At 39.0% G+C, this 18,916-nt stretch overlaps 1 protein-coding gene across 1 annotated transcript; it reads left to right on the plus strand.

Annotated features, from left to right (window-relative positions):
* Positions 1-272: 272 nt before the first annotated feature.
* METTL3 (methyltransferase 3, N6-adenosine-methyltransferase complex catalytic subunit) lies at positions 273-18,894 on the plus strand. Its single transcript, XM_081142555.1, has 11 exons — positions 273-568; positions 12,716-12,933; positions 13,020-13,421; positions 14,589-14,764; positions 15,389-15,605; positions 15,830-16,017; positions 16,397-16,435; positions 16,611-16,719; positions 16,831-16,896; positions 17,066-17,178; positions 17,959-18,894. Exons 1-11 carry the CDS (start codon positions 469-471, stop codon positions 18,068-18,070), a joined length of 1,740 nt encoding a protein of 579 aa, XP_080998681.1. The 5' UTR covers positions 273-468; the 3' UTR covers positions 18,071-18,894.
* The last annotated feature ends 22 nt before the right edge of the window (positions 18,895-18,916 follow it).

Consider the following 18,916-nt stretch of genomic DNA (forward strand, 5'->3'; position numbering starts at 1 on the left):
TGCACGGAAACATAAACTTACAACACCTTAAGCGGAAAAGGTATATATTAAACTGTCAAGAAGAATTAGTGACCCCTTCATTTTAATATCTGTACTACAAGCGCTGCTCTAGGAGTACTAACTCACGGTCCACTCCCAAGACTCATATTCAACACTGCCGCATGCCCGCCAATAAGCAACATGGTGCTCTGCCAGGCACCAAGATGGCAACCACAGCCTCACTGCACCCGGAAGCTCCAGAGAACCAACAAAAAAACATCCGCCATCCTGCCAACACCTAAGATGGCTCCTGTTTCAGCGTCAAAGCAACGGGAAACCGGAAATGGCTTTCCGTCTAGCGTACCACCTGGCTCTCTTTCCGTTTAGCTTTGGGGTGTCCGTGTGACAATTGGATTTTTCTTGGAGCTTCAGCTGGGAGGTGCTAGTCCGCCGCGCTTGATTCGAGACTATCCAGGCCGGGAGACCAGGATGTCGGACACGTGGAGCTCTATCCAAGCCCACAAAAAGCAACTGGACTCGCTGCGCGAGAGGCTGCAGAGGAGGCGGAAGCAGGACTCGGGGCACTTGGGTGAGGCGCCGGTCTCGGGCCGATGCTTAGCCGGGATGGGTGAGAGGAAACCCTGCAGAAAAAGCTCCCAGTCGAACCCCTTCTCCAAGTGGCTATTTGTTTAACGCCTTATGCCTTTGTACTCGTCTTTCTCGCTTCAGCAGCACAGACGCGTCGCCTTCCTGCAAGTAGTCGCGGTTCCTTCCCACCCCGGGCGTTGGTTCTATCAGTTCGCTTTCCCGGGACTAACGCCCGGGCCCCTTCCGCACCCCAGGCTGATTGCTCCTAAGTCCGCGAGAACGTCGCGTTTGCTAGGCCTCTCAGCCCCTCCTTTGAAGCAGCAAGTCCTCTTTTTTGTTGCTCCCAAGGCGTTTTGTTCTGCCCTAGGTTCTGGTGACTGGTTTGTAGTGGCCTTTTCTTTGCGCCTGTGGGCACAGTGAGAGGAAGCACTGAACCTTCAGAGCCATAGTGCCCATCTCAGTGGCCCTCACAGAGTTGGCACTCGGTGTTGCTAAATGAGTGGAGGAACTGGCATTGTTTCAGTCATTTACATACCGAGCAAGAAACGGAAAACAGTTTTTTGTTAACACCCTCCCTCCCCCGTGTCAGTCATAAAACGAGGAAACCTCACTACCTATTCCCAGCACAATCCTTGAATTATTTAAGGCGAAGCAATTATAAAGATTTACAAGAATAATAGTGAATCTCAATGCCACTACTATAGTAGGTTGTTCCAGTGTTTCTCGGTATATTCATATTAATCACAAAGTCTTCTCTTGATACATATCAGGTCCATGCACACATTCTGGCCCCTGGAACTAGAAGATGCCCTCTCACACCATAATAAATAAATATCTGTTGAGTTTCTACAGTGAGTCTAGTTAGACAAAAATGTGTCTTGACCCTTCTCTCAAGGAATTTGGAATTTAGTTGGGGATAAAGAATTGATACTTACAAAAAGTCAGATACAATATGATACGTGCAAAATGCCAAATGAATGAGTCCACAAGGATTTAGTGAGAGGAGAACTAACAAGAGTTGGTTTAGTCCCTGAAGACATTATGGAGGAACTGGCACTTGGAATTTGGTTTTGAAGGCTATATAGGAGTTAGGTAATTTTAAAAAGTTAAGAGGGCAGAGTTAGTAGAGGAAGAAGTGAAAGGCGTGAACAGGGATTAATTAGTAGTCAAGCATTGGAGCAGTTACTGAATTACCTCAAGAGGGAGAATTTTTTTTCTCAATGTATAAACTTCAGTTCCTTTGACCTCTTATAGATCGTTTTCTCTGTGTTTTGTTGTTTTTTCTTATTCTTTGGTTTCCTGTGTTTCTGAGCCTTTTATTTATGCATGTCAATTTTAGATAGGAAATCACTGTCATAGACAAATGACCCATTGCTGCTTTTATTTTTAAATTACTGATTTTAGAGAGAGAGAGAGAGAAACATTGATTTGTTGTCCCACTTATTTATGCATTCATTGGTTGATTCTTGTATGTGCCCTGACCAGGGACTGAACCTGTAACCTTGACTTATCAGTCCAAGCTCTAACCAACTGAACTACCCGGCCAGGGCCCCCAATTGCTTCTTAATTTATCGTAGACTCCTGTCACTTTATATATATATATATATATATATATATATATATATGTGTGTGTGTGTGTGTGTGTGTGTGTGTGTGTTCCTGAAAAACTTTGCTTTCTGCAAAAGCCTGCATTAAAAATAGCAGGGCTTGGGTGGTGAACACACAGTACAATATACAGATGATGTATTATAGAATTGTATACCTGAAACCTATATAATTTTATTAACCAATGTTACCCCAATAAATTCAATAAAAAAGTAAAAATTTTTTAAATTAAAAACAAAAGTAGTGGGGTTTATGGAAGAAATAGAGCCCTTATAATATTCTAAAAAAATGCTAGCATAATTAAATCTCCATTGGTGTTTTGACCCATACTTAAACTCATCCCATCCCCATAGCCTATGTCCTGGGGCTCCTACTTCTGCTTCTATTCATTGGTCTTTTCATTTAACCTTTGCATTTTCTTCATCTGAACTTGTAGCTAGCTTCCCAGATAGCTTAACATAGTGCATAGTGTAGCACTTCATGAAGCCACCAAACCAGCCACTTTATTAATCAAGTTGTTATGTAAGATAAAAGACTTGGTTAAAGTTCAGATCAGTTTTTTTTCTCACAGGAAATAAAAATTTTCCTGGCACACTGGTTTTTATAGCATTACTGAAATACAATGCTTAATTGTTTGCTACTGAGCTCAATGTTAAAAGACAAGGATATTAAATGACCAAAATGTATGCATGTGATTTTATTTTTATTTATTGATTTGAGAGAGAGAGACATCGATTTGCTGTTCTACCCATTCATGCATTCATTCACTGATTGCTTCTTGCAGATGTCATGACTGGGGATCAAATCTGAAACCCTGGCACATCAGGATGACACTCCAACCAGCTGAGCTACCTCGCCAGGGCTTCATATCATTAATGAATGCAAAATAGTATGGCCAAAGGATCATTGGGAGACCTTTGTTAACTTGGTGTTTTTATTTTTTTAAAATGTTTTTATTGATTTTATTTTTTTTTAGAGAGGAAGGGAGAGGGATAGATGGAAACACTGATGAGAGAGAAACATTGATTGGCTGCCTCCTGCATGCCTCCTCCTAGGGATCAAGCCCTCAACCTGGGCACGTGCCCTGACTGGGAATCTAACCGATGACCTCTTGGTTTATGGGTCAACACTCAACCACTGAGCCACACTGGCCGGGCAACTTGGCATTTTAAAAATACTTTGTAAAAATTGTGTTAAAATACACATAAAATTTACCATCTTAACCATTTTTTAATTTAATTTTTTTAATATTTTAAAATTGATTTTGAGAGAGAGAGAGAAACCAGGATGTGAGAGGGAAACATTGATCGGCTGCTTTCTGCACACCCCCTACCGGGGGTCGAGCCCACAGCCTGGGCATGTGCCCTGACCAGGAGTCCAACCGCCAGCCTTTCGGTGCACAGATGACATCCAACCAACTGAGCCACACCTGCCAGGGCCTATTGTAACCATTCTCAGTAGTCTGAAGTATAGTCACGTTGTTGGGTAATCAATCTTCAGAAGTTTTTCATCTTGTAAACTGAAACTCTGTAGCTATTAAATAATAATTCCTTATTCTCCCTTCCTCCCAGTTCCTGGCAGCCTACCATTCTACTTTCTGTTTCAATGAGTTTGACTACTCTAGACCTGTAAATGGAATCATAAAGTGTTTGTCTTTCTATGACTGTCTTATATCACTTGGCATAATATCATCGAGGTTCATACATGTTGTAGCATATGTCAGAATTTCCTTTTTAAGGCTGAATAATATTCCATTGTATATCTGTACCACATTTTGTTTATCCATTTATTCATCTGGTGGATACTTGGTTGCTTCTACCTTTTGGTGATTGTGAATAATGCTGCTGCCAAAATGGTTGTACAAATAGTTTTGAGACCCTACTTTCAAATTTTGGGAGTATATGCCCAGAAGTGGAAATGCTGGATCATATGGTACAGGTTTCTTCACTATCCAAAAGTAGAGCGTTCCTATGAAACCTTTTGTAAGACAATATGGCTTAAAGCAAAGAAGCAATTACCTTACGACACATTACATTAACTTTTTGCCTTTTTTCATAAAGCAAAAATCCTCCTTAGATTTCTTTCCATTTGCAAAAACAAGTACTAATGTAGGTCTTTTGTAAAAGCCAAGTGGCATAAAGCAAACTTTCAGAAAGCAGGGCATACCTGTAATTCTATTTTCAATTTTTTGAGGAACTACTTACTGTACTGTTTCCACAAAGTACGGCTTTTTTTATTTTATTTCTTTTACTGATTTTAGGGAGAGGAGAAGAGAGAGAGAAACTTGGATGTATGAGAGAAACATAATCTTGGTTGCCTCCTGTACACACCTCCCCCAGGGATCAAACCCAGAACCTAGGTCTGTGCTCTGATCAGGAATGGAACGTGCAACTTTTTGGTGCACGGGGACACCACTCCTAACCACTGAACCACACCAGCTAGGGCCAAAGTACAGCTTTTTGAAATGAATATTATTACTTTAAATAAATCTTTATTTTATTTTAATTGAAACAAAATAGACTTGGCCAAGCTTAGCACATGGTAAATATGTGAACTGCTCAATATACTTCATCCTTGAGATTAAAGATAAACATGTAGATATTGATATATTATAGGGGTCAGCAAATTAGTAGACTGGCCATATTTTTATATCTTCAAGCTAATATTTTGTTCATATGCTATGGAGCTCTTAGCCAAAGACTGAAATCAAATACTGTATTATGTATTACTTTTCTGAACCCAAAACATAAAATTTTCATTAGTTTAGAAGCAGGGTGTCAGTATAGGTCCCAACACAGTGGTAGTCAGTAAATGTTTTGAATTAATAATGAATACTTTTTTTTTTTAAAGTCAAAGAACAGTTTCTATTTATTTATTTATTTATTTATTTATTATTTTTTCAGAGAGAAAACGAGAGAGAGAAAAACATCAGTGATGAGAGAGAGTCGATCGGCTGCCTCCTGCACGCCCTCTGCTAGGGATGGAGCCCGAAACCTGGGCATATGCCCTGACCAGGAATCGAACCTCGATCTCCTGGATCATAGGTTGATGCTCAACCATTGAGCCACGCCAACTGGGCTGAACAACTACTTTTTGGAGGAGTTGGAACCCAGCTCTTCTTATTCGTGTTCTGGACATTAACCCATTTTTAAAACAGTCTTTTCCCCAAATGTGTATATACATACATAATTATTATTCATATACACACATACATACAAAAATTTTATATGTAACATCATGAAATTCATAAAGTTACTAAAGCCCATTCATAAATAGCAGTTGCATTGATTAGTTGTTAAATTTTGTTCACAACATTTAACTTGATTCCCCTCCTCCCAATAACCTTAAAAGAGGTATTTTCAACCCTAGTGTCCTTATTGTGATGAAAAGAAACTCCCAGGGAGTGTTTGTTACTTACACAAGGATTCGTAACCAGAATCACATCACCTGAGTGTTTTTTAAAAGAGCAGTATTAAAACAAGTGATTAGTCAAAATGCAAAAGAGGGGGAAAAATGTTAGTATCTAGTTCTAGAGATTAGAAACGTATGTTAAAGTGGTGCGTTTTACAGACTTCTTGCTTACTTTAAGAAAAATTATACATTACTCAAAGAACATCTAACTGGATGGTTAGATGTTCTAACTGGAGAACATTGGTTACTAACTGGAGAAAGTAAAATGTTTAAGTAATTACATCCTCAATAGTATCGGTAGGCTTAATTATAAAAACACATTTTCTTGAGCACACAATGGAGTATACAGATGTTGTATTATAAACTTGTATACCTGAAACATAATGTTATTAACCAATGTTACCTTAATAAATTTAATTTCTTAAAAAGCACATTTTCAGTTTATTGACACTAAAACTGGAGCAAAATCAAATGCTTTTTCTCACTGAGGTAATGTTTGATAGGATGTATAAAGTCTAGATTTTTAAAAAGTGTAGTGCATCGACCTAGGATCCAGGCAATCAGGGTTCGATTCCCGGTCAGGGAACATGCCCGGGTTGCATCCTTGATCCCCAGTTGGGGGCATGCAGGAGGCAGCCGATCAATGACTTTCTCATCATTGATGTTTCTATCTCTCTCTCTCTCCCTCTCCTTTCCTCTCTCTAAAATCAATAAAGATATATTAAAAAAAAAAAAAAAAAGTGTAGTCTATTTTAGAAATAGCATATAACATTTGCATGAAAAGTTGGTAGGAAAGAAATTGAGGACATTAACATCTAACCAAATTTATAATTGTTATTTTATTTATTTATTTATTTATTAAATATATGTTTATTGATTTCAGAGGGAGGAAAGGAGAGGGAGAGAGATAGATAGAAACATCAATGATGAGTCATTGATTGGCTGCCTCCTGCACGCCCCCAACTGGGGATCGAGCCCACAACCCCGGGCATATGCCTGACCAGGAATCCCCCCCCCCCCCCCCCCCCCCCCCCCCCCATCGCCTGGATCCTAGGTCAACGCTCAACCACTGAGCCCCGCCTGGCCAGGCTAATTGTTATTTTAAAAGTGATAATAGCCGATATAGCAGTGTCAGATGGATTGCTTTTTTTCTTTGAACTGTTAGTTCTTGCCTTCATTTAAAATGAAGTGAATAGAGGAAATTGGCTTCATTTAAAATGAAATTAATAGAGAAAATTGGCTTCATTTAAAATAAAATTAATAGAGAATGTTTATCAAAAAAAAGGTGGTATTATTGCATACTTAAACCAAATGTCTCAAGAACCATTTTTTTTGGTGGCAGTAATGAAAAGTAATATGGTAGTAAATAAATATGTTCCCAAACAGAATTTTGACTAGATTAATAAGAATTTTTTTATGCTGAAAGTCACTTTTTAAAAAATTGATTTTAGAAAGAGACATCAATTTGTTGTTCCACCTATTCATGCATCCATTGATTGATTCCTGTATGTGCCCTGACCAGGGATTGAACTCACGACCTCGGCACATTGAGACAACGCTCCAACCAAGTGAGCTACCAAGCCAGGGCAATAAGAATGTTTTTGAGCCCTGACCAGTGTGGCTCAGTTGGTTGAGCATTGTCCATGCACCCGGTCACTGGTTCAATTCCCAGTCACAGCACATGCCCAGGTTGCTGGTTCAACAAGAGGCAACTGATCAATGTCTTTCTCTCACATGGATGTTTCTCTCTCTCCCTCTCCTTTCCTCTCTCTCTAAATTCAATAAAAACATTTTTTTGCCTTCATCAAATTTTATAATAAGATTAAAAATTGACATTATCAGAGAATTAGGTTGTAACGGAAAAGACTCAGGCCGTACACCGGAGGAGGCGAAAGGATACCTTTATTAACGCATGTGGTCCCAGAGGAGGCAGTCTCCAATTTCTGGGCCCCGAACAAAGGGCTTGGGTCAGCTTTATAGGGTTGTAGGTAGGGCCTGCTTGTGGATCGAAAATAGTGGGCGGGGTTACAGAGGTCAGATAAGGTCACACATACATTCAGGCAGGTAATCTGATACCTGAAATGGGGAATCTTCCTAAAATGGCTGCGGTTCCTGCCTCAAGGTAATTAAATAATTACTTTTTTAATTAAGTAAACTTTATTAAAACATTAGTAACCATAGTTGTAACCATATGTTATATGAGGATATCTGAGAACTTTGCAATGTCACCATGATCAAATAGGAAATGCTGAACATTATTTCATTTTTTTTAAATTTATCTTTATTGTTGAAAGTATTACAGATGTCCCCTTTTTCCAAGCATCATTTTAATCAAAGATAACCAGGGATAGAGAGGAAATGCTCTTATTGCTATTTTTGATGAAATTTCCTTTTCTAAGCATTTCATTGTCTCTACTGCCGTGTCAATAAGCTTGTATGTTTAGAAATTTGTACGTATAATTTAACATTTTCTTGAAACTTCTGAGGTAAATTTGTATTATTTTACAGTAGATGAGTGTATGATACTAATATTTGCCTACTTTAAATTGAGAGTAAATATTTGTAACTAGTTTATATGGTATTAAACCAATAAAAATATAACTTAAAAAAAAACATTTTTTTAAGAAGATGATTTTGAAGCACTGATTGTAAATTTGAAATCATGGAAAATGCTTAGTAATTTGACATTTATTTTAATCAGTGACACTTTATTTTGTTACATGGGCAAGAAACAAGCAAAATATGCAAAATCAAGATGTAATAGGTCTTCAAAGAAGACCTATAGATAGATGACTAACAGGTATATGAAAAGATGTTCAATATCACTAATCATTAGGGAAATGCAAATCAAAACCATAATGAGATATTACCTCATCCTTGTTAGGATGACTGTTATTTAAAAAAACAAAAGGTAGCAAATGTTGGTGAAGAGAAAAGGGAACCCTGATTTACTATTGGTGGGGATGTAAATTGGGATAGCCATTATGGAAGACAGTATGGAGGTTCCTCAAAAAATAAAAAATACAATTGCCATATGATCCAGCAGTTCCTCCTCTGGGTACTCAAAAGAATTGAAATCAGGATCTTGGAGAGATACTTGCACAGCCACGTTCATTGTAGGATTACTTCCAATAGCCAAGATATGGGAATAACTTAAATGTTCATTCATGGATGAATGGATAAAGAAAATGTGGAATATACCTACAATGGAATATTATACAGCCAAAAAAAGGGACATGTGACGTGGCCGGTGTGGCTAAGTGGTTGAGCATCTACCCATGAACCAAGAGGTCACAGTTCGACTCCTGGTCAGGGCACATGCCTGAGTTTTGGGCTTGATCCCCAATAGAGGGTGGTGCAAGAGGCAGCCGATCAGTGACTCTCATCATTGATGTTTCTATCTCTCCCTTTCCTTCTCTCTGAAATAAATAAAAGCATTAAAAAAAAAAAGGGATATCTGCCAGGGTGGACCTGGAGGACATTATCCTAAGTGAATTAAGTCAGATACAGAAATACAAATACTATATGATCTCACTTAGATTTGAGATATGGAATCTAAAATAGTTAAAGTCATAGAAGTAGAGTAGAATAGTGATTGCCAGGGGCTGGGGGACCTTGGGGTGGGGAATAAGGGGGATGGGAAGGTGATGGCCAGAGGGTACAAAGTTTCAGTTATACAAGATAAAATAAATTCTAGAGATCTATACAAACAACATAGTGCTGATAGCTAACAATACTGTATTGTATATTTAAATTTTTTCTAAAAGGGTAGATCTTATGTTAAGTGGTCTCACCATACCAGACAATGAAGGGAGCAGAAAGAAACTTTGGGAGTTGATCTATCTATGGCCTTGATGGTGATAATGGTGGTAATGACTTTTCTCCAAAGTCATTGAGTTGTATACATTAAATATATGCAGCTTTTTATATGTCAATCATACCTCAATAAAGTGGTTTAAAAAAAAGATATAATAGGGATTGTCTATAGAGAGCTTACGCCTTTATTAAAAAGTAAAACTCATACTAACGACAACAGCATATTACAAGGTACTTGGCACAAAGTTTGAACATAAATGTAAATGGCGGGGATGCATAATATATGGATTACCTAAAATATTAAAAATTTCAAAACTTAATAACAAAGTAAAGAACCTGTATGCTAAGTATTGATTTAAAACTTACCTATGCCCGGCTGGCGTGGCTAAGCGTTGAGCATTGACCTATGAGCCAGGAGATCAAAGTTTGATTCCCGGTCAGGGCACATGCCTGGGTTGCGGGCTTGATCCCTGGTGGTGGACATGCAGGAGGCAGCCGATCAGTGACTCCCATCATTGATGTTTCTATCTTTCTCCCTCTCCCTTCCTCTCTCTGAAATCAATAAAGATATATTTAAATCAATAACAACAACAAAACTTACCTAGTCTGCCCTAGCAGGTTTGGCTCAGTGGTTAGAGGGTTGGCCTGCGGACTGAAGGGTCCCGGGTTCAATTCCAGCCAAGGGGCACGTACCTCTCAGTTGCAGGCTCAATCCCCTCCCTGGTGAGGGTGCATGCAGGAGGCAACCAATCGATGTGTCTCTCACATCGATATCTCTCTCTCCCTCTCCCCCCCCCCCACTCTCTCTGAAAAGCAATGGAAAAAAAATATATCTTCAGGTGAGGATTAAAAAAAAAACAAAAAATAAAAAATACCTAAATCTTCCTTTAGCTCGTTTCTATTATCAGAATCTTTAAATTAATAGCTCATATAAATTACTCCCTGTTGCATACTTTGAGTTAAAAAGGTCAATATATAATGTAGAAAGCAATTTTTGGATGCAATGCCTGAAACCGTAATTTTAAAGCACCTTGTATTTTTCTTTTTGCCTTAATGATGAAATTGATCATTGATTGTGCTTATTTGGGTTGCTTAATGAAATTTTTGTTTACTTCAAAAAAATTTAAAACTTGACTGATAAAAAACTCGAGAGTTTGATCCTAGTATAAGTTGTAATTGGGGTATTTTAGCTCAAATTTATTAGATTTGTAGAATCTCTGAATTGCAAGGGACTTCGGTAGTTACCAAGTCAGCCCTGTTTAATGCAGGAATTTTGCCTATTGTCTTTCAAGTAAGCTAAGTAGTAACTGTCACTTATATTTAATACATATTTTTAGCTCAAGTCAGTTGCTCTCAAACTTTCTCACCTTGACCTTCAAAGTGTTTCCTGCCAAGCCAGCGTGGCTCAGTGGTTGAGCATTGCTTGACCTGTGAACCAGGAGATCCCGATTCAATTCCTGGTCAGGGCACATGCCTGGGTTTTGGGCTCTATCCTGGCATGCAGGAGGCAGCCGATCAATGACCCTCTCTCATTATTGATGTTTCTTTCTCTCCCTCTCCTTTCCTCTGTCTGAAATATAAAAAAAACATATTTAAAAAAAGTGCTTCCATGACCCTTCCATGTGTAAACACCTTTTTGCCACAAGGAACTTTCATCAATTCCAAGATTCAGCAGAACATAAAGGAATCATAAGTAAGCAAGATGAAGAAAGTTATGTCAGTTATTTAACACTTTCAGCTAATATGGAATTGTGGAGTCTGTTTTCCAAATAGGGTGTAACTTATTTTCATAATATATAATTATTCCAGCAAGGCGTTTGGTATAGTTCAGCTCCATTGTCCTCGGAATTTCTGAGTCAAATTTTACTAAAGTTAGTTCCATTAGAGTGGAAATTTCCAAGTAACCAAAATATTTCTACATGTAAACTAATGGCTCATTTATACCTTATAATATTTAACAGAATTCCAGGATAGGTCCTGAGTTTAATATTTCATCTATATTTTAACTAAATAATCACAGATATTAGGCTTTCCCAAAGGTAATATTTTGGCCTAATTTTAGTTTCTTAAGTCTTATTAAGGTTATGATGGCTACCTAGCTTGTGAAGTAGTAGAGTAGGTGATAAAAATATAGTCAGGCCCTGGCCACTGTGGCTCAGTTGGTTGGGCCCTCATCCCATGTACCTAAAAGGTTGCCTGTTTGAATCCCTTCTCCCCTCCCAGTCTCTTAGGGAGCCTGCAGGAGGCATCTGATTGATGTTCTGTTCTCACATCTTTCACATTATTTTTTTCTCTCTCCCTTCCTCTCTAAATATAATTTTAAAAATATATTTTTAAAAGTACAGTCTGGAAATAATTCGTGACTAGGCTTCAGCAAAATTTTATAAGATGTTTGTGTTTGATGTTAAAGGTCCCATCATTCTAACCTCTAACACTGCCTTTTGTATACCTTCTTATGTCTAGTGGCCTTAATTCATAAAAATTCAGACTCCATTCCTCAAAAAGATTTAATCATGGCTTAGGTTGTTGAAAATATTTCTGGCTTTTAAATTCAGGTTATGTCTGTTGTCATTTAGAGTGACTTGAATGGAGGTGGTATGGACACTTAAATCTACCATGCTGCTGGAACAGACGGATGAATCTCAGAGGAAAGGGAGGGGTGGATGGGTGGGGAATGGTTAACCTAAGAACTTATATACATATATGCATAACCCATGGACACAGACAATAGGGTGGTGAAGGCCTCTGAGGGGTGCAGGGTGAAGGGGATCAATGGGAAAAAGGGGACATTTGTAATACTTTCAACAATAAAGATAAATTAAAACATTAAAAAAAATAATAAATTGCCCGGCCGGGTGTGGCTCAGGGGTTGAGCGTCGACCTAGGATCCAGGCGATCGGGGTTCGATTTTCGGTCAGGGCACATGCCCGGGTTGTGGGCTCAATCTGTCTCTCTCCCCCTCCTTTCCTCTCTCTGAAATCAATAAAGATATATTAAATAATAATAATAATAATAAATCTACCATGCTACTAATTGCCTTTGAAGTACAGTAAGGACAAGGAATTAGGAAAACTCCTCTCATCCAATAGAGAAAAGGTAAGCTGTTCCCAGAAAATCAAGCATTATCCTGGCAAAGCAGTGAATGAATGCTTAAATATGATTGAGGGAAAGTTATCTAGTGCTAAATTTGGTCAGAGGATTTCCTGCATGAAATGAAAGAACTGTGTACTGTGAATGCTGGGGAATTTGACTCCTGAGGAATATATAGACTAACAGTAGTTGCCCTTTTTTCAATTTCTGTTTTCTTCATTCCTAGATCTACGGAATCCAGAGGCAGCACTGTCTCCAACCTTCCGCAGTGACAGCCCAGTGCCTACTGCACCCACTTCTGGTGGCTCTAAGCCTAGCACAGCTTCAGCAGTTCCTGAATTAGCTACAGACCCTGAATTGGAGAAGAAGTTGCTACACCACCTCTCTGATCTAGCCCTAACATTGCCCACTGATGCTGTGTCCATCTGTCTTGCCATCTCCACGGTAATGACCTGATAAGACAGGGTTGGGATCTGCCACTTCTTTTCTTCAGTTCATAGTCAGTGTCTTATTGCCCTCTCCTTCTCTAGCCAGATGCCCCTGCTACTCAAGATGGGGTGGAAAGCCTCCTACAGAAGTTTGCAGCTCAGGAGTTGATTGAGGTAAAGCGAGGTCTCCTACAAGATGATGCACATCCTACTCTTGTGACCTATGCTGATCATTCCAAGCTCTCTGCCATGATGGGCGCTGTGGCAGAAAAGGGCCCTGGGGAGGTAACAGGGACTATCACAGGACAGAAGCGGCGTGCAGAACAGGACTCAACCACAGTAGCTGCCTTTGCTAGCTCTTTGGCCTCTGGTCTGGCCTCTTCAGCATCAGAAGCAGCCAAGGAGCCAACCAAGAAATCAAGGAAACATGCTGCCTCAGATGTTGATCTGGAGATAGAAAGCCTTCTGAACCAACAGTCTACTAAGGAACAACAGAGCAAGAAGGTAGGGGTAGATGGAAATGCTTTCACATATATACTTTGAATTATAACTTTTGTTGAGAGGAATTTACCCCTAGGGCAAGGAGCAGTTCTTAGACTTGAAGGTTTAGAATAGTGATTCTCAACTGGGATGATTTTGCCCCCTCCCTCCTCACAGAGGGCATTTGGCAATGTCTGGAGACATTTTTGGTTGTTACAACACGGGAGTGCTACAGGCATCTAGTGGGTAGCAGCAAGGGATGCTGCTAAACATCCTACAGTCATAGTAGGACAACCCACATACAACAAAGAATTATGCAGCCCCAAATGTCAATAATGCCAGTGTTAGAAACTCAGATTTAGAGAATCTTTGTCATTGGATCTGTTTGGAAGAATCACAAGATCAAGGGAAAAGGAATCCAGCCCTGGCTGGGTATGTAAGTGGTTAGAGCATCATCCCGATGTGCCAAGGTTGCAGGTTAAATCCCCAGTCAGGGCACATACAAGAATCAACCATTGATTGCATAAATAAGTGGAACAACAAATGGATGTTTATCTTTCTCTCCCTTCCTAAAAGTCAATAAATAAAATAAAATAAAAAAGAGAGAAAAGGAATCCAAATGTAGGAATAGAAGATGAATAGAGATGAATACTAGAAGACAGTCATATGGACCAGTAATTATGGAAATTGATTAAACAATGTCAGCAGTACAGCAGGTCTTTGAATAAAATCGTTTCACTGAGTGTCATTTCATCATGTTGATGAGATGCCTTAGGAACTTTTGTTTATATCAATTAGCCTGAGGTAAAATTTTGTTATACATGGTTTCACTTAAAGTCATATAACCTATCAGTGATGTTGAGGACTTACTGTATAGTGGTTCTCAGTATAAATATTGAACCCACACGAGTTCTCTTCCATTTGCTACTTCCAGATGTGTGAATTTGACAAGTTAACTTTTCTTGAGCCTTAGTGTTCTCATCTGTAATGTGAGGATAACCAGAATACCCTGCCTTATAGAATTGTTGCATAGACTCTGAGCTAAATACTAAAGTGCTTAGCATTGTGCCTTGGTTCAGTACCTAATACAAGTGATTTTTGATGGGCATTGTCAAATAGAATTTACACAGGTGGTTTAAAGGCTAATTTTATCTACAAACCTTGTTAAGTCCAAGGCTTCTTCTGTCACAGGTCAGTCAGGAGATCCTAGAGCTATTAAATACTACAACAGCCAAGGAACAATCCATTGTTGAAAAGTTTCGGTCACGAGGTCGGGCCCAAGTGCAAGAGTTCTGTGACTATGGAACCAAGGAGGAATGCATGAAAGCCAGTGATGCTGATCGGCCCTGTCGAAAGCTGCACTTCAGGTCTTTTGAGAGGAAGGGAGATGGGATGGGTCTCCTAGAAGCAGTCATTCCTTTTCAGCACACTGCTTCCAGTCACTGGGGTTATGTATTTAATCCTGTTATTAAATGCTTTTAATATGGTTTTTCTAAGACCTCCGACTCTGAAAGTATACTTTTAGAAGTAGTGTTCTGTGCGGGAATACAGGCTGAACTCCCAAATAAATGCGAGTTTTTTTTTTGTTTTGTTCTGTTTTTAATGACCCTTTCTTGCAATAGCAAGGCACTTCCATCTCTGTGCCCCAATGAAAGTTAAAGTTCTTTGGAAGGAAGATGATCTTAGGAGAAACAGGACTCTAGGCTTTTAGGTCAGTGTTATAAACCAGCAAGCCCTTCCTTCCTTCCTGTCATAAGATAAGCAAGTTATGTCTTTGTTCAAAGAGGAATTAAAACTCTTCCTTAGTGTGAATTATGGATTTCCATGTCACCTGCCTCCCTTTCTCTGAAAACTCTTGGAGGAAGCTCTAACAATAGAGAAAATTGGGAGAGGGAAAAAGATAGGAAATCATGAAACAATTTGGGACTCAAAACTGTGGACTCTAACTCTGGAACACCATCTTGATTCTGATTCTCTTTTTATTTCCCCAGGCGAATCATCAATAAACACACTGATGAGTCATTAGGTGACTGCTCTTTTCTTAACACATGTTTCCACATGGATACCTGCAAATATGTTCACTATGAAATTGATGCTTGCATGGATTCTGAGGCTCCTGGGAGCAAAGACCATACACCAAGCCAGGAGCTTGCTCTTACACAGAGTGTTGGGGGTGATTCCAATGTAGATCGACTCTTCCCACCTCAGGTACCTGTCAGTTTAGAAGACATCTCAATTTATGGACTTAATCTGAATAGGGCACCCATTCATGTAGGAAAGCAGGGCATAAATAGTAATCTGTCTTGCTGATTGGGAATGGAGAGGGATAGATATGCTTAAAAGGGAATAGGAAAATCAAATGGAAAAGAGGGACTGGGGCCAGGAATCTAAGAGTGGAGGAAGGGAAGATGACCAAATACCACCTCATGCAGTGGATCTGTTGTGATATCCGCTACCTGGACGTCAGTATCTTGGGCAAGTTTGCAGTTGTGATGGCTGACCCACCCTGGGATATTCACATGGAGCTGCCCTATGGGACCCTGACAGATGATGAAATGCGCAGGCTCAACATACCAGTACTGCAGGATGATGGCTTTCTCTTCCTCTGGGTCACAGGCAGGTAATAATGCAGTTCAAAGATAAGCAGTTATGGGCAGATATAGTACAGAGTGAGTACTGGGTGGGGATAAAATCCTGGGTTTTCCTAGGTGTGCTATTAAATATATGATTAAGTCAGCCTTTTTTTCCTACTGAGACCTAATGCCTATTTATAACAAATTATACCTTGAGTTCTATTTAACTCTACATTTGTTCCTTGTGAAAGGTAAGGCCATTGAGAATAGATACTGTTTTATTTTTACATTCTTAAGTCCATCCTGTTGCCCTCCTGGTGTCTTGCATGTAAATGTTCACTGAATGTCTACTGAAAACAACACATATCTTGAAGGGAAAGAAAATAACGGCATGGAAGTAGCTCTTTAACCCTTCTTTCTTTCTAGGGCCATGGAGTTGGGCAGAGAATGTCTGAATCTCTGGGGGTAAGTAGCAATCATTGAGTTGCTTTCTTTTGAGGGAAATACATAATTGCTATAGTTGAGATACACTTACTTCTCCCAGAGTATTCTCTGTGATTCCTTGCCTCTGTAGATGATATTGCTGCTAAACTGTGAAAAGTCTGATTAAAGCTCTAGTTCTCTTTCTTATGCTCCACAGTTATGAACGGGTAGATGAAATTATCTGGGTGAAGACAAATCAACTGCAACGCATCATTCGGACAGGCCGGACAGGTCACTGGTTGAACCATGGGAAGGAACACTGCTTGGTGAGCAGCAGTGGGGCTCCATTCATTAGGTGGAGCAAAAAGAGGAATTGATTTATTGAGAAAAAGTTCAAATGCTGGGTTTCATAAGGTAATGTTTTCTGTGGTGAGCAGGTTGGTGTCAAAGGAAATCCACAAGGCTTCAACCAGGGTCTGGATTGTGATGTGATCGTAGCTGAGGTATGTGCATCCCAGGCATCCAGAGCTTTCACATTTATTGGTATTAGTTACTGAGGTCACAGGGGTATTCTTGTCCCAAGTTCTTTCATTTGGATTGTAAACATAAGTGGAAAGGGCTAGAATTGCAATCTTGGGTAACTTAAAAGTAGCTAGACCCTTTATTTCCTAGGTTCGTTCTACCAGTCATAAACCAGATGAAATCTATGGCATGATTGAGAGACTATCCCCTGGCACTCGCAAGATTGAATTATTTGGACGACCTCACAATGTGCAACCCAACTGGTAAGATGACCAGAGAACATGCTAGCACCCAAGGGCAGAAGTGTTTATAGTCAAGCACAGAAGTTAGTAGAGCTTCATTCACATCATATTCCAGTATGCTGTAAATAGGCTTCAGAGGATTCATAAGCCACCAATCTTATATTTTAGACTGTTTTATGGGATTCTGCAACATTCGTTGGAATCCTCACAGGTTTTAGGATTCAAACCACTGTTCTATAGATTCCTCTCTTACAACCTAAAGATATTCCGCAGTTATTCTATGGATGTTTTGAATCTGTCCCCTGGTGGTTACTAAGAAATCTTACCTGTCAACAATTTCAACATCTTTCATCCTGTTAGTAGAACTTTAAAAGACATGCTGCTAAATTTTTTTTAATTGAATTTATTTGGGTGACATTGTTTCACAAAACCATACAGGTTTTAAGTAAATTCAATTAAAAATAAATTTTACAAAAAAGTAAATAAAAGACATGCTGCTAGCATTTTACTTATCCAAGGAATACTCACTGGCAGCAACAACTTTGTGAAGTAGGCCTGGTTAGCTGTCAGTTATTAAACTTTAACACAGGTCCTCCTTGTTTTAACACCAGAATCTGTGCCCAATTCCTAACCAGCCATGCTACCATATACTATTCTAATTTAAGGTCTTTTAAAAAGAATTGGCATGAGTATTCAGTGAGATGGTAAGCAGTCTTAATAAAAGGTATTAATATTTTAACAATATTAAGCCTTTTAATCCCAGGAATTTTGGTTTGCCCCATCTTTTTCCTCTTGCTTCAGGATCACCCTCGGAAACCAACTGGATGGGATCCACCTACTAGACCCAGATGTGGTTGCCCGGTTCAAGCAAAGGTATCCAGATGGTATCATCTCTAAACCTAAAAATCTATAGAAGCACTTCCTCACAGAACTAAGCATCCATAGCTATGGCTCTGCAGGCTGCATCTATAGAGTAATATTTGTACAGTAGTTCTTTTCCTTATTTAAATAAAAGTTTGTATTGTAGTTGGGATTTTGAGGTCAAATTTTGGTTTTGCCACAACAGTGTGTGATCTCATGTAACTCATCTCTGTTTGATTCCTGATATATAAACTGGAAATATCACCTACCTCATTGGGTTGTTGTAAGGGTTCAAACTAAATGAATGCATGGAAAGCTTAATTAAAGTGTTGATTATACAGTATAGGATGAAAGTGGCAGTTAGTACTATGTGAACATGATTAAAGAAAGGGGGTCTCTGGGACAGCATTCTCAAGGTAAGATTCTTAAGGTTATCACTAGGGCTATCATGGTCTAAATATTTGCTTATTCTGTTACAACTATATGGCTTTGATAGTCTGTTTTTCTTTGGCTTATTTTCAAGAAAAGTGAAATAAGTACATCTTAGATTAAATTTAAGTGCCTACAGTGTGCAGAGAATTAGCTTATATATATTATGTAAGTGAAAACACCTCTGGCCTATCTTTTAAAAGATAGCTCATCAAACATAAGTGAATACAACTTTAGACTTTGGTGAAACCTTATATTAAGGATGTAGAATTCTGCCTTTTACACTCAAAAACTGTGATTACTGTGGTAAGGAAAGACAATGACTACAGAAATAATATTTGTGAAGAATAAACAAGAAACTCCTAGGTGATGTTATTTTTCTTACAGCCCAGTGTGCCTACTGTATTGAGAAAACCTTTGTTCTCAAAGCAGTGTACAGATGTGATAGTACTAGTTCTCTGTTTAAGAG

This window comes from Miniopterus schreibersii, assembly GCF_964146895.1.
Source record: "Miniopterus schreibersii genome assembly, chromosome: 1".
Taxonomy (NCBI): Eukaryota; Metazoa; Chordata; class Mammalia; order Chiroptera; family Miniopteridae; genus Miniopterus; species Miniopterus schreibersii.